Source organism: Cercospora kikuchii (assembly GCF_019650295.1).
Source record: "Cercospora kikuchii DNA, contig_00002, whole genome shotgun sequence".
In the NCBI taxonomy this organism is placed as follows: Eukaryota; Fungi; Ascomycota; class Dothideomycetes; order Mycosphaerellales; family Mycosphaerellaceae; genus Cercospora; species Cercospora kikuchii.
The window spans coordinates 5,102,419-5,116,526 of record NW_025408583.1 but is presented as its reverse complement, the minus strand read 5'-3'; the positions used below and the strand labels follow the sequence as shown (position 1 = coordinate 5,116,526).

General features: G+C 53.3%; 7 protein-coding genes across 7 annotated transcripts; 3 read left to right on the top strand and 4 right to left on the bottom strand.

Annotated features, from left to right (window-relative positions):
• Positions 1 to 1,525: 1,525 nt before the first annotated feature.
• CKM354_000424800 (uncharacterized protein) lies at positions 1,526 to 2,164 on the bottom strand (the record flags this gene model as incomplete). Its single annotated transcript, XM_044799480.1, has 3 exons — positions 1,526 to 1,575; positions 1,705 to 1,965; positions 2,053 to 2,164. 3 exons carry the CDS (start codon positions 2,162 to 2,164, stop codon positions 1,526 to 1,528), a joined length of 423 nt encoding a protein of 140 aa, XP_044655415.1.
• A 615-nt stretch (positions 2,165 to 2,779) lies between these two features.
• Positions 2,780 to 3,282, top strand: CKM354_000424700 (uncharacterized protein; the record flags this gene model as incomplete). The annotated part of the gene is made up of 2 exons (XM_044799479.1): positions 2,780 to 2,930; positions 2,987 to 3,282. 2 exons carry the CDS (start codon positions 2,780 to 2,782, stop codon positions 3,280 to 3,282), a joined length of 447 nt encoding a protein of 148 aa, XP_044655414.1.
• Positions 3,283 to 3,543: 261 nt separating this feature from the next.
• On the top strand, positions 3,544 to 5,167 carry CKM354_000424600 (uncharacterized protein; the record flags this gene model as incomplete). Its single annotated transcript, XM_044799478.1, has 5 exons — positions 3,544 to 3,551; positions 3,603 to 3,643; positions 3,694 to 4,043; positions 4,097 to 4,693; positions 4,742 to 5,167. The coding sequence occupies 5 exons, from the start codon at positions 3,544 to 3,546 to the stop codon at positions 5,165 to 5,167; spliced, it is 1,422 nt and encodes a 473-aa protein (XP_044655413.1).
• Positions 5,168 to 6,380: 1,213 nt separating this feature from the next.
• Positions 6,381 to 7,496, bottom strand: CKM354_000424500 (uncharacterized protein; the record flags this gene model as incomplete). Its single annotated transcript, XM_044799477.1, has 2 exons — positions 6,381 to 7,377; positions 7,435 to 7,496. 2 exons carry the CDS (start codon positions 7,494 to 7,496, stop codon positions 6,381 to 6,383), a joined length of 1,059 nt encoding a protein of 352 aa, XP_044655412.1.
• Positions 7,497 to 8,081: 585 nt separating this feature from the next.
• On the top strand, positions 8,082 to 9,707 carry CKM354_000424400 (uncharacterized protein; the record flags this gene model as incomplete). Its single annotated transcript, XM_044799476.1, has 1 exon — positions 8,082 to 9,707. One exon carries the CDS (start codon positions 8,082 to 8,084, stop codon positions 9,705 to 9,707), a length of 1,626 nt encoding a protein of 541 aa, XP_044655411.1.
• Positions 9,708 to 10,288: 581 nt separating this feature from the next.
• Positions 10,289 to 11,479, bottom strand: CKM354_000424300 (uncharacterized protein; the record flags this gene model as incomplete). The annotated part of the gene is made up of 2 exons (XM_044799475.1): positions 10,289 to 11,077; positions 11,129 to 11,479. 2 exons carry the CDS (start codon positions 11,477 to 11,479, stop codon positions 10,289 to 10,291), a joined length of 1,140 nt encoding a protein of 379 aa, XP_044655410.1.
• A 389-nt stretch (positions 11,480 to 11,868) lies between these two features.
• CKM354_000424200 (uncharacterized protein) lies at positions 11,869 to 13,262 on the bottom strand (the record flags this gene model as incomplete). Its single annotated transcript, XM_044799474.1, has 2 exons — positions 11,869 to 12,859; positions 12,916 to 13,262. The coding sequence occupies 2 exons, from the start codon at positions 13,260 to 13,262 to the stop codon at positions 11,869 to 11,871; spliced, it is 1,338 nt and encodes a 445-aa protein (XP_044655409.1).
• Positions 13,263 to 14,108: the final 846 nt, after the last annotated feature.

The window sequence follows — 14,108 nt, the reverse complement described above, 5'->3', positions numbered from 1 at the left end:
CACACCCGCACCAACAATGCTTCATGCGGACAGGGCAATCGCTGTCCTCATTGTCACAGTTCAGAAGTCCGTTACGCACGCAGATCGCAGGGGCATACACCATAAGGGTCGTGATCGGTCGCACCACCGCCAGCCCCAGCAATATAAGTCACGTTGCCAAAACGTGGCACGTGTAACGTATGCACAATCTGCTGAAAAGGATTCAGAGCCGACTTAGTCTACGTGCCACAACCATGTATCCGTGCTGCACCACCTATATTGGATGCATATCGACTCGGGAAAACTTGCAGACAAGATGCTGGACGACCGGTGCTTCGAGAGCGAGCGCTTACACGGCACATGGTCTCGAAGACCGCACAGCGAGTTGATGCCACTCAAGCAAGGGCATTGGACATGTTGCCGGACACTTGGAGAGCCTGAGCAGACCCACCAAGCACTCGACCCTCCGCCAGGAACCTGATCGCGCAAACCCGTTGCGCACGACTCGACAATGCACCGGCGAGCTCGTGTTGGATCTGGTCGTCGCCAAAGACGAAAAACATGGCCTACAGTAGTGGCTTCGCGATCGCTGTCCACACTGCCTTCAGCGTTTCGAATGGCGTTCCCTACCGTGGAACCACGATACCATGCCGGCTGAATTGTACCAGGCGGCGTCCCCACCATTTGTCGCTATTCTTGACGCCTATATTCCGCACGATAGCAATGTCAGCCTTGAAAGACCGGTGAGCCATGGCGTCCACTCCCGTCGGCCACTACTGCTCCCCGGTAAGTAAGCAGAAAAAGTCAAGATCGAAGACCGGAACATCGCCGCCGCATCACTATCACAACGGTCGTTTCCATGCGTCGGCTGTGCTGAAGTGGTGTCGCGTGCTGTTCGTGTTTGCAACCGCACTGTCCTTGTAGGCGGTGTGAATTACTTGGACGCTTTCGTTGTTAGCGTGGTAAGCACTGGACGTCTTGTGTCCAACGAGGATGCCTAGAATTCCGACCACGTCGGCATCTCGGAATTTGACTGACTACTAAATGTCGCACTTCTCCATAGCGCGCTGCGCGCAATTCTACTGTAGTCAGCGGTCTGGTGCAGAGTGAGTCAGCATTAATGCTTCGCAGTGAACTCCGAATGCGCTCGAACCAATCCTACCACTGTTCCACTACAGCACAGTCCTAGACCAGCGGGTTATGTTCCAAGACCTGGTTCAGCGACCTGACTATGTCTCACGCACGAGGCAGTGTTGCGCTGCGAGAAAATTTTTCCCTTTGGTGCCGTCGTATTTCTCGCACCGCCGACGAGCTATTCGGGATATTTCAGACAATGCCGAAAGATAGGATGTTCTATGGCAGATGGATTCGGTGCCCGAGACTAATACCAAGACGGTACGGTGATTAGTGAAATGAGACTGGCTTCTCTCCGGACCGACGGGCAACAGAGCTCCATAGTACTGTAACTTTTTGCCGATTGTAGAATCTACTCATTCACGCGGGGAAGCTGCCAATCTTCACATTTCGCGTTCTCGAGTCATGGTCTTCATAGCTCTTCGTACGCTGCTGGGGCCGCTTCTGCGCCTTTTCCGTTGACTGTGAAGGAACTAGGTTAGCACGAATTCCTCTCATCCACCACTCTCTCGTTCCCCACCCTCCCTCTTTTCCCTCCTGATCTCCTCGACCCATCCCACGGCACGAAAGGAAAAGAAAGCATGAACTCACTCGTCACCAACTCCGTCTCGAAAATCAACGTCGCCCCACCAGGAATCGGACCAATTCCCCGATCTCCATACCCATACTCGGGCTGAATCGTCAATTTTCGCTTGTCTCCTACACACATATCTTGCAGGCCTTCGTCCCAGCCTTTGATCACTTGGCCTTTGCCCAATGTGAAAGAGAGGGGTTGGTTGCGGTTGTAGGAGGCGTCGAATTCGCTGCCGTCGGAGGCGAGGGTGCCGCGGTAGTGCATTTCTACTTTGTCGCCTGTGTATCATACCTGTCAGCTTGCGTGTCTTTCGGGCTTTTGGTCGCGGACACCGCTTTCTGGACTGGGCGGTGGTCACTACGTACCGACTTTCGTCTTGGTCGTGCATTCGACTGTGTGTGTCTTTTCGATGTCGAGTGGTTTGTCCAGGGCGGTGACGCCGAGGGCTAGGGTGGCGACTACGGTTGCGAATTTCATGATTGTGGTGGTGAGTGGTATGTCCTGTTCGTGTAATAAATGTCGTCTGTGAAAGGATGTGGTCTACTTGGCTTCATCAATGTCACAGAGTTGGCGCCCTTGCGGAGCTTGAGCTTGTGTGGGGCAACACGTGCTTATCTTCTTATCTGTCACGTGAATGAGGTGAGGTGAGAGGAGAAGAGTTGTGGGTTGTGGTTGTGTTTGTACATGTGCTTTTCTAGAGGTATGCTGACGCTGACTGTATGGAATGTGATCTCGAGTCTGAAATCGTGAGGGTCAGGCATTGCCGAGTTCGTGAGAAAGTGCGGTCTTCTGATGCCTCAGTCACGAAATGTTGATTGCTAGATCTATGAGGAACACTTGTGGCACAAGTGTCAGTGCCATCTTCACGCTTGAGGAAAGGCCCAATGACTAGAGCGTCGATGCAACCTAATATGAGTGTTCTACTCATTATTGCCGGTTGAGAATGCTTCTGCTGAACGGTATGGTGCGTAGAAGCCTACGTCCGTCCGAGGGCTTTGCCCCGCCTAGGCGATGACATATGTAGCTCAGTAGACTGGCATTGCTCGGAGTAGTGCTATCGATACTGAACAACATCATAAGCACTGCAAAGAAATGGCGCCTTACCCTACAGCAGATGAGATAATAGGCTTTGCCTCAGCGTTGAGAACAGCTGATCAATCACCCTTCTTCGATCGAGTCTCTCCTAATGTCGTTTGGGATGTGATGGGAACTCACCCGGCCGCAGGTCATTTTACCAGTCTGGGTAAGATGCATGACTTCCTTCAACCATCACCTACTGATACTGACTGATGTATCTAGACGCTTGGAAGAAGGGCGCGCTTGGCGTTGTCAACAATGTACTGAAAGAGCCCATCAAGCTCGAGCTCGTTAATGTGTTTGGCGGCGGAGATCAGGAGTGGGCAACCGTTGAGCTGAAGGCTGATTCTGTTTGCAAGAATGGTATGCCGTATCCACAGCGATATGCGTGGCTCTTGCGATTCGATGAGAAGGGCATCATCGTGCAGGCCAGGGCATATCTCGATTCGGCTCTTGTGCAGAAGGCGGTTGATGGGAATTCTGGTGATGGAACATCAAATCTTCCAAAGTGGCCTTGATGGAGGAGATGAGTGGCTTCTGTAGAGTAACGTGAGCTCACGATCATGGAGCATCATGTAGACATGCGAAGTCAAGATCACAACGTCACTTTCCAAAGTATAGCACAAGAACGTCTGTCGCATTTGAGGCAGGAGAAGCAGCGCAAACAAGAGGAAGAGCAAGTCTTGGCGAAGACGTGAAGTGGGGCAAGTCAGGCGCGTCTTTCGCATCGCGTCGATCTTGTGATGTCCCTCTTCGCATGAACATGACCATATCCCGCCATGCCACGGTATGTACGTGACTCTATGTCGCGCTGATAGTATCACTGACATCTTCACAGTGAGATCATCACGATCCAGGCCGGCCAGTGCGGCAACAGCGGTCAGTAACACGTTCGATTCCGCAGACCGCATCACTGAGACATCTCGCAGTTGGCTCGCAATTCTGGCGGCAACTGTGTGTTGAGCATGGCATCAACCAGGATGGCAACCTCGAGGAGTTTGCGACAGAAGGCGGCGACCGCAAAGACGTCTTCTTCTACCAATCCGACGACACACGATACATCCCTCGAGCCATTCTCCTCGATCTAGAACCGCGTGTGATCAATGGCATTCAGACCGGACCTTACAAGAATATCTACAACCCCGAGAACTTTTACGTGCACAAAGAAGGTACTGGTGCGGGAAACAACTGGGCTGCTGGGTATGACATGGGCGGGCAGGTGCAAGATGAGGTTCTAGATATGATTGATCGCGAGGCAGACGGCAGCGACAGTCTTGAGGTCAGGCGCGTGCGTTTGAAGAACGTTGGAACAAATGACTGATATGCACTCAGGGATTCATGCTATTGCATTCGATCGCAGGAGGAACGGGATCGGGTCTGGGCTCCTTTCTGCTCGAACAACTGAACGATCGCTTTCCCAAGAAGCTGATCCAGACTTACTCCGTCTTTCCCGACACGCAGAACGCTGGCGATGTGGTTGTGCAACCATACAACTCGCTCCTTGCAATGCGCCGACTGACGCAGAACGCCGATGCCGTCGTGGTGCTGGACAACGGCGCCCTCTCTAGAATAGCGGCCGACACTCTGCACGTCCAAGAGCCATCTTTCGAGCAGACAAACCAGCTTGTTAGTACCGTCATGTCTGCATCGACGGCCACACTGCGATATCCTGGTTATATGCACAATGACTTGGTCGGCATTGTCGCCAGTCTGATCCCAACACCACGATGCCATTTCTTGCAGACGAGCTATACTCCATTCACGGGCAACAATGTAGATTCTGCCAGAACAGTCCGGAAGACGACAGTATTGGATGTGATGCGCAGATTGCTGCAGCCGAAGAACCAGATGGTGACTGCAAAGCCAAACAAGAATAGCTGCTACATCTCGATATTGAACATCATCATGGGTGATGCAGACCCTACGGACGTAAGTTGACCACGATCTCACCTCTCCTATCCATTCTAATAATGGCAGGTACACAAATCATTGCTCCGAATCAGAGAGAGAAATCTGGCATCCTTTATCCCGTGGGGTCCAGCCAGCATCCAAGTCGCTCTGTCCCGCACCTCTCCATATACACAGCCTCCATACACGACTCGTTCTCCACCTCGAGTGTCGGGTCTGATGCTTGCCAACCACACCGGAATCGCCACTCTGTTCAAGCGAATCGTCTTCCAGTACGACCGCCTCCGGAAACGCAACGCCTTCGTAGACACGTACAAGCGCCATGGAACCTTCCGCGATGGATTGGGAGAATTTGACACCTCGAGGGAAGTCGTGATGGATTTGATCAATGAGTATGAAGAAGCTGAGCGCGCAGACTACTTGACCGGTGCCCAGCAGGATGATCCAGCGGATGGAGGTGCGGATGCACGAACCGATGGCGTGACGGGTCGATGATGACCAGATGAAAGTCCTCCATACTGGCACACAGAATGACCCGTGAGCGTCGAAAAATGATACCCATGAACCAAATCCAATCGATTGCAAAACTCCAAAACCTCTCGCCTCCATCCCCTCAAGTCCACCTCTCACTCCTACACTACCAACACCAACAATTCTTCATCTCATCCCGCCTTATCGGTCATCGCATTCACCAAGGTTTCCCCCTCCCATCCTGTTCTTCTACATACGTCCTCTTCCTCTTCCTATGCGGCTGCTCTTTCGGCCTCTTGGTCTTGACTTTCACTCGAGGCAATTTTCCCTCTTCAAAGTACACGCTGATTTTTATTTCGCTTGTTGGATTGTTGCGGGGACCGAGTTTGATTTTTAAGGAGAGGGCGGAGGGGCGGTAATCGGTATCGAAGTGGACGTGTTTGGGTTTCTGAGTGTGAGAGTGGTGGGCGTAATGGGGATGGGTGTAGGAGTAAGAGGGGTGGTGATGGGTGTAGTGGGGATGGGTATGGGAGTAGGTGAAGGGATGATGATGATGGGAGGGGAAAGTTGTTGTGCTTGATGCTGCTGCGCCTGCTGCTGCGGTTGTTCCGCCGGGTTTGGGAGGGACGGGGAGGGGGTTGTTGTGGGTTGTGCGGAAGTGGTGGGCCATTTTTGTGGTGAAGGGGGAGAAGAAGGTGGCGGAGCGGCGTTTCCAGAGGGAAAGAGGTGCCGTGGACTTTGTTGGAGGGGCGGGTTGTTTGGCAGAAGTAGACGGAGGAGGTGAATTTGGGTATGCTCCTGGTGGGGTCTTCTTGGAGCGGGATAGGATTGATGAAGAGTGAGAGGCAGAGTGTACGGAGGAAGGAGACATGTTAGTGGTTCATTTGGCTTGCGGGAGGAAGAGACATAAGAGGTGGTTTGGAGATGACATGGTTTCGTGCTGTGCGAGGATGGCTGTGTCGTTCATTTGTGAGTATGAGCGTGGGCAGGTGGGAGAATGCTTCGACGATGATTTCGTCCGAATGTAAACTTGTTTGGGAGATGATCAGTCTTGTCAGACAGAAGTGAGAATGTGCAAGTGTGAGATGTGTTCGCGTGGGATGATGTTTTGGAAGAGTCGAAGCTGACATGTGATTTGTGTCTGTCTGGATCTGGGCATGTGATTCTTCTGCCTATTTTGGTAACGAGCGCCGTGCTCTATATCTAGTCGCACGTGAGTGCGCCAACTTCAGCTCTTCTATATCTTACTACCTGGGCCGAACAGTGCATCGACAGTATCATAAGTATACTCCAGCTTCCCGTGCCAGTAGGGCACAGCTGTTGGTTTGGTGATCAGCCAGGCCTGGTCGAGCACTTTCAAGACTTCCTCCGGCAGAGGTCCCTTCTCAATGTCGTTCAAGTTGGTTTCAAGCTGCTGCTGGCTTGAGACACCGATGATAATGCCATCGTTACCGCCGTCCTTGATGTTCAACTTCGAGTGATGCACCAGCCATCGGAACGCCGTCTCAAGCAGGGTGAGGTTGTTCTTCTCCACGACCGGCTCGATCAACGCGAGAGCTTCGAACGTATCATCACGGAAATAACGGTTCCGGTAGTTGGCTCCCACTGCTGATGCTGTGTTGCTGAACCGACCTTCAGCTGGGACATCGGTGGACTTAATCTTGCCGCTGAAGAGACCGCCTGCGAGAGGGTTGTAGACCACGAGATCCAGGCCGTATCGCTTGAGTGTCGGGATGAGATCCGGCTCAATGTTGCGCTGAATTGCATTGTACATGCCTTGGTAGATTGTAGGTCGCACCCAGTTGTTGTACTTGCAGTGCATGACCACCTCTGCCACTTCAGCAGCTGTGAAGTTGCTCAAGCCAAGGTTGACAAACTTCCCCTGCTTGTGGAGCTCATTCAGCTTCTTGAGCGGCTCCGTGAAAGGGATACTTCGGTCTGCCGCATGGAGGTAGAAGATGTCCACACAGTCTGTGCCGAGCTCAGACAACGACTTGTTGACTTGCTTCTCCAGTATCTCCGCCTTGTGAGCGCCGGCTTCATGAGGATACCATTTAGTGGCGAGAGTCAGGCCTCGTTCTTTCCAGCCTGCATCGCGAGTCCACGCTTCTTGCTTGCCGCCAATGTAGACTCGTGCAGTATCAATTTCATTGTATCCACGGGATTGAAAGTGGTCCAAGCACGACTTGTAGGTGTCTAGAGACGTAATACGAGCACCAGCGGCCTCATCGGGACTGTTGAACGTCAGTTCTCGGCTTGGCGGGTTGTGTTCTCGTTGCCTGCTCGCTTACCCGAAGGTCATGGTCCCGAGGATGACTCTTGGCTTGCCCGTTCCTGCATTGATGAGCGGCATCTTGGCTGTGGCTTTGGTGGTGATGAATCTGGTGAAGCTGGATGTCGCTCTCACTGCAGTCGCTGTCCTGAACATCAAGCTGTCCTGATCATCGAGGGCGACGTCGGCTTTTGAGGCAGAGACAGCTCATGGAGTCACCGGAGTTAACCGTAAACGCCTAAGAATGATGCCATGCCCGTGACAGGGAGAAAGTTTGCGTGTCGTGTTGGGCAAGCATCGCTGTCCATCTCCAGAGCATATTACCAACCAACTTCACCTCGCGCACTCTCAGCGGTATCGTACCTGATCGACCGCCGCATGTGCTTGTTCTGCAGGCGGAGCAGCGCGGCGCACGCGGCGCTCGGAGCAGCTGAGGCCACATGGCCACCGACATGACGCAGCGCGCATTCTCGGCGTTGAACCCCTTCACCCATCTGCCACACCTTTTTGGGGGCTCCGCACACGCGCGCGCGCGACTCGCTCAACCCGTCACCCGCCGAAATGTACTGGAGCAGCAAGACCTAACCTGACCTGCCTGCATCAATCACGCAATTCTGCCGATAGCGCCTGGTCACATGTCGCCCAATCTGCACTACCACCGCATGAATGCCTAGTACAAAATCACCTCCCGCATCTGGTCAGTCGTTCGAGCTGCAGTCTACCAGCTTGCTACCCCCCGACCGCTCTCAAGACGCCGACTCTTCCACCAACGGAGACTCGTCCAGCTTCGTCGACTTGGGTCAAGAGGACTCTCGCCAGCCGAGTCCATTCCTCGACCTCTCATCACCACATCGCAAGAGTCGTCAAGACGGCGACGAACACGAGGACAGTTTTCTCGCGTGGGACGCGCAAGAGAGGCCGTCGGAGGAAGGCCACGACCACGCCATGCCCTCTGACCTGCGATCTGATCACACCAGATCAAAAAGCCATCAGCATCAGCCCTTGCTGAACGGAGACAAGCGGACGAGTTATGATAGCCCTGTTCGACCAGGTCTCGGATCGAGACAATCAACACATTTCAGAGAAAGAGACCCAGAAATCATAGAGACGAAAGACGATGTTCGGACACGATATACATATGCGGCAGCATTTCTATTGCTCAGCTTAGTGAGCTTTGCTGTTCAGACGGAGACGGCGGTTTACATTCAACACGACTTGCATTGGAACAAGGCGTATTGCATGCTCTACTTCACCCATGGTTCCTGGTCGGTCTTATGGTTCGTACAGCTGGCCATTCTCAGAATCTCCAAATGGAACCAGCCCTGGGATTCCTTCTGGCGACGACACGTTGCCCTTCTTCGGTCGACGGCGCAGATGGTGGAGCACAGGACGTTGCACGTCCCGACCCACTTGGCCAAGAAATCACCTTGGCCTTACTTCATCAGAACCACGGCATTTGTCACCTGTGCCTTGACGGTCGCCGGAGGCAGCTGGTATGTTGCTGTGGATCTGACTACGGCCTCTGACTTGACGGCCATTTATAATTGCTCGGCATTTTTCGCATACGCTTTTGCCATTCCTATTCTGGGCGAGAAGCTTCGGTGGAGCAAGGTCGCTTCGGTCGTCGTTGCGATCGTTGGCGTGCTCGTGGTGGCATACGGAGATCAGGCGCATCCAAAGGGCGGCAGCAAGTCAGGAGGTGGTGCTGGAGGACCTTCCGCCCCAGACAGCTCAGCCGCATCAAATCGAGCTCTGGGAAACCTGGTGATCGGTGTCGGCAGCGTGTTGTATGGCTTCTATGAAGTCCTCTACAAACGTGTGGCCTGCCCACCAGATGGATGCCCTCCAAACCGCGGCATGCTCTTCGCCAACACCTTCGGCTCCATGATCGGTCTCTTCACACTCACCGTCCTCTGGATCCCCATCCCCCTCCTCCACTACACCGGCCTCGAAACCTTCGAACTCCCCTCCGGTGAAGCCTCCTGGATGCTGGCCATCTCCGTCCTTTCCAACGCTACCTTTAGCGGTTCCTTCTTGGTTCTCATTTCTCTTACTTCCCCCGTGCTCAGCTCAGTAGCAGCACTTCTCACGATTTTCCTTGTCGCGCTTTGCGATCAATTACTTCCGCCACCGATGTATAGTCCTTTGACTGGTGCTGCGATTTCTGGAGGCTTGTTGATTATTTTTGCATTTTTGCTGCTGAGCTGGTTTACGTATCGGGAGATGGAAGAGGAAAGGGCGCATAAGAAAGCGGAAGAGCTGGTTGAGGAATCTGATGTCGAAGATCTGTAGACGGATGATTTGCATGTGTGGCGGTCTTGATTGTTTGGCTGGAGGGAAAGTCTGTGCCGCAGATAAAGGCATTGCATTTGCATCGCAGGGCGTTGGAGGCATGATGCCCATGATGGGCGCTTGGCTTTTTCTATTTTTCGTTATAATTCTTCTTGCATATAGAAGTTGATATGGAAATGATCTCTGACTCTCCATGTTGCAAGTACGCGCGCTGTTGACTGCAGGCGGTTTCTCATCCTTTCGCTGCTATCTCACACTTTTCGAATGTCATTTGAGAGTGCGTTAGCTCAATTCACAGCATTTGTGGATAGCAATCGCTAGTCCGGAGCGTTTCACTCCGCGTCTCCCTCCTATTGCCACCTCGAGCTTCCCTCCACCGCTTCGCTCAGTCCTGGCCAGGTCGCACGGAAACGATCCTGGAGGCTACGAATTGTCTTTCAAGACCGGAAGCAATGAAGCAGATAAGGAAGCAGAAGTCACCCTTTCCAAGCCTCATAAATGCCTGAGAATACGTATAGAGAGAGAGAGCGCCAGATCACGCGCCACGATGCCTCTGAAGAAAATGCCTCAAGAATTCCTCCTCACCTCATCCAAAACTCCTGCCTCTCCACCCCAACCCTCACGTTCCCGTTTCCCTTGCCCTTTCCCCTTCGTGTTCTCTTCTGGCTGCCACCAGCTTCACCACCTCCACCAACACCAATTCTCGGCGAAGCTTCACCAGACAACAACGGCGACCCTCCCGCAGCAACAAATCCCCCACCATCAATCGAAGGCGAGGAAGCAGCCGATGCTCCACGCTCCCTCATCGCAGCCGGAGCAGTCGGCGCCCCCGAAACGACCCTCGTCCTATTCTTCCTATCATTCGATTTCTGAGCAGGAGATCTGAGATCAATAGACTTTGGTCCGAAGACGAGACCGGTGGAGTGATTGAAGCGGGAACCGTAGGCTGAATTTGCTGGACCGGTTGGCACGGGCTTAGAGTCCGATGGAGGAGTGTTGTTGTGGACTGCGGCGATGATGGCTTTTGCGGCGGCTTCGCGCGCGGCGAGTTGAGCTTTGACGTGGGCTGTGGAGGGCGTGGAGGAGGCTGTGGAAGAGGATGGGATGAATGTTGGGGCTGTGGCGGAGAGGCTGTTGGTTTTGTTGTGGTGATGATGTTGAGGGGTTTGTGGTGGTGGAGCTGGAGCTGGGGCTGGTGCTGGTGTCACAGCTAGACCGGATAGCGGTGGGAGCTTAGTAGGGAAATGTAGGTAGCCCAGGTGGTGTAGCGAATGGGTGAAGCCTGGCGGTGGTGGTCCTGATTTGAAAGTCCAAGGAGAGGGGTCGTCAGATCCGGTGTCGACGATGGACTCAAATTCAGGCTGGTAATGCTTTTCAATCGTTAGTGGCCGCTCTTATGATGGACTTGAGTCATCTCTTACCACTCGAAAGCAATGTCCGCAAACCCTTCTCCTGCAGTCGACAGTCCCAAAACGTGGCCGCGGAGCATACAAACTTCCAACGACCTCCTTGTAGCCATCCTTATGCACAACGTCCACGCTCGAATAGCCTATCGGCGGACCTTGATATTGTGCACACTCGGAAGTGTCGTCCTCTGTAGAACCCTCCAGAAGAGAGGTGATACTGCGAGTGCTCTTCTTCGCGGACTTCGGAAACACACCTATGATTTTCGGGATGGCGACGCGCTTGCGTAGATCTGAGGCTGCGCCATGGACTCGTGTGTCATCGGGTACAGGGGTAGTTGCGTGCGTAGTCCCTCCCGACGCTGCCATCGTTTGACGGGTACTTGAGCTGGAGCCTGTATCGAGAACGGGTTGTGGTAATGATGGGAGGTATGCACATAGTCACCAACTGATGGTAAATGGCTTTGTCGATGGGGAGTCGTTTGGAAACACGATTTTGCAGTTAAATAGTTGTTGTTAACGAGCGGAGCGTGACGGAGCGGCAGCTGAGAGTGAAGCCTGAAGCTCGTGAACCATGGCACAGCCGCATGTGATTGCTTCTGCGGTGACTGAATACAATGAGGCACAATCATTGTTGAGCCGCTGAAGTGAGGTGTTGCCGCATTTTCGGAACATAGCCATTTTGAAAGGAGCTTCATTGTCCTATTGTACATTCTCGTCAATCTCGTTACGTCGTTATCAGTCTTACCGAGTTTACATTACGCCCTGTATTCGAGTACATCATCACCATGTCCGTGTATCTGCCGCAGTGAGTTTTGACTCTTGGAGCCTCTCACTTCTACCTCTTCTTGCTCGTGATCCCTCGGGCCGAACCCACCCCAGCCGTCGAACTCCTCGGCCATCTTGACGGCTGCCTTGAGATAGAACTGATTGGCGTCGCCCCAGGTCTTGCTGCACTCGTGCATTGACCGCAGAGCTTTGACGTAGTGGGCGTCAGTATTGTACTTTCCTGTCAGAGCCTTGTCCGTCACGAATTTCCAATCTCGGCCTTCAAGCTCGACGAGCTTGATGGTGTCGATGTTAATCTTTGGTCGTAGCTGAGCAATGTAAACAAGAAGTGTAAAGAGCCACCATTGTCGCACAAGTGGAATGTGATGTTTGTTGGGCAGGAATGGAAGTAGTGTTCGCACAGCGTGACTGCTTGTAAGGAGATGGACACCAAAGAAGTCGTAGCCTTTATCGTTGTCAGGCTCTTGAGCCGCAACGACGAGTGCTACAGCGAGCTTTTGTGATTCAGCGAATTGAATCTTAGGGTCTTTGAGGTCCCATGAGTTCCAGTATTCCAACGCCGCAGCTGCAAGTTCTTCGTTGCCTAGAATCTTCTCGATGTTGTCGCTCCCTTGGTGTTCGGCCAGGTTATCGAATTTCGGGTCGTTTCTCACTCTTTCCAAAATACTAAAGAGCGAGTCTGTAGAGTTTGCTGCTGGCTTCGTGTATTTTGGATCGTCCAGATAAACGTGCCATTCATTGTAGAAGCACGCTGCCAGTCCCAGTGCTTCGATCGCAACGGTTCGAGAGGATAGCTCGTGGGCGTACCCGAGGTGTATAAGAGGGTGTGCAAGGCCCGCAATGAGGTTGTTGATCAAGGGCTCTTTGCCCGACAGCAGAAACTCGTCGAGTAGAGCCCGCCAGTCATACCCGTTGACCACGAGCTGGTCTTCAAAGAAGTCGATGTAGGCTCGTTGATACCTGGAGCGTGTCCATCAGCTTATGATTTTTTTCGTCAGCCTTCGATCCGACCATACTCTCTCTTGCCCAGGTACTCCCTCCAATCACTTTTGTCGATCTCACCAGGACTGTCTTTCCACGACTCCAAGTGCTTTCCTTCCTCTTCGTAAATATGTGTCAGATGATCCGTATCTCCTCCCAAGATATATGCCGAGCCGAGAATGTGGGGTGTGTGATTGTGGAAGCGAAGCTCATTGTAGATGATGCTGTGGTTGATGTGGTTGGCCTTCAGCAGGTGTTTGAGGGTCCGCGCTCGCTTTTCCGGCTGCTCTTCGATCTCGTGTACTTCTCCCTTGGGCAATTTGATGCCTGTCGCAAACGGCGACGACCACGAGGGCAGTGAAGGAAGTCTGAAGGACAGCATGTTGTGTTGCTGTTGTCGAGTCAGTCAGTGACCAGACAAAGACGTTGTGGTGGAAGCTGTTGCTGATCGAGTGACGTGCCACATGCTCGCTCATGCGGGGACCACTCTCTCCGGTCTTGGCTCCGCATCCCAGCAGAAATCGTGTCAAGCACGCGACACTTCACCTGCTTCCACCCGAGTCTGCAGCCGCTGCTGAACGATCACGAGCACGAGAACATCTCGGTCAGCTGCAAGCACAACCTCAACCCAGTGCTCTCTCGACTCGGTGGAAGCACGACATGAGATTATCTCACACCGCTTCGCTTGTCCGCCATTTCCACGTGGCATGCCATCATCATCCTCCGGAATTTCCTGGCTCGCCAAATATGATCAGTAACCAGAGTCCAGGTTTGCCCGGCCTCTTGGGCCATCATCCAGTGCTTTCCCGTGAGATGTGTTCTAGCTCCCATCGACCTGGGAGATGAACACGAACGGTTGTCTCGGCTTTACCAAGCCAAGAACGTGCTCTGAAGCAAGATGCAATCCGCACACATGATTTCTCGCCGGTACTCTGCGCGCAGTGAGTTTAGATCACGCTCGCACAGGTCGTACAGTACGAAAAGGTGACAGAGCAGCCCGCCATAGGCTGAATCGGGCTCATCACATGCTTGGCGTTCATCTGCCTCCTATATTGGGCTGAACGGCCCGCTTCTCCATCTCGCTACCTTCTAGCGCGAGATCCCTCGGTCCCTCGTATCTGGGGCGCGTCTCCTCCTCCGCAACACACCTATAGCGCACACACGATTGGCATATTCGTCCCTCTGGGTGGGTACCGACATTGCTCAGGTCTGGAGCTCATGGCCGCAA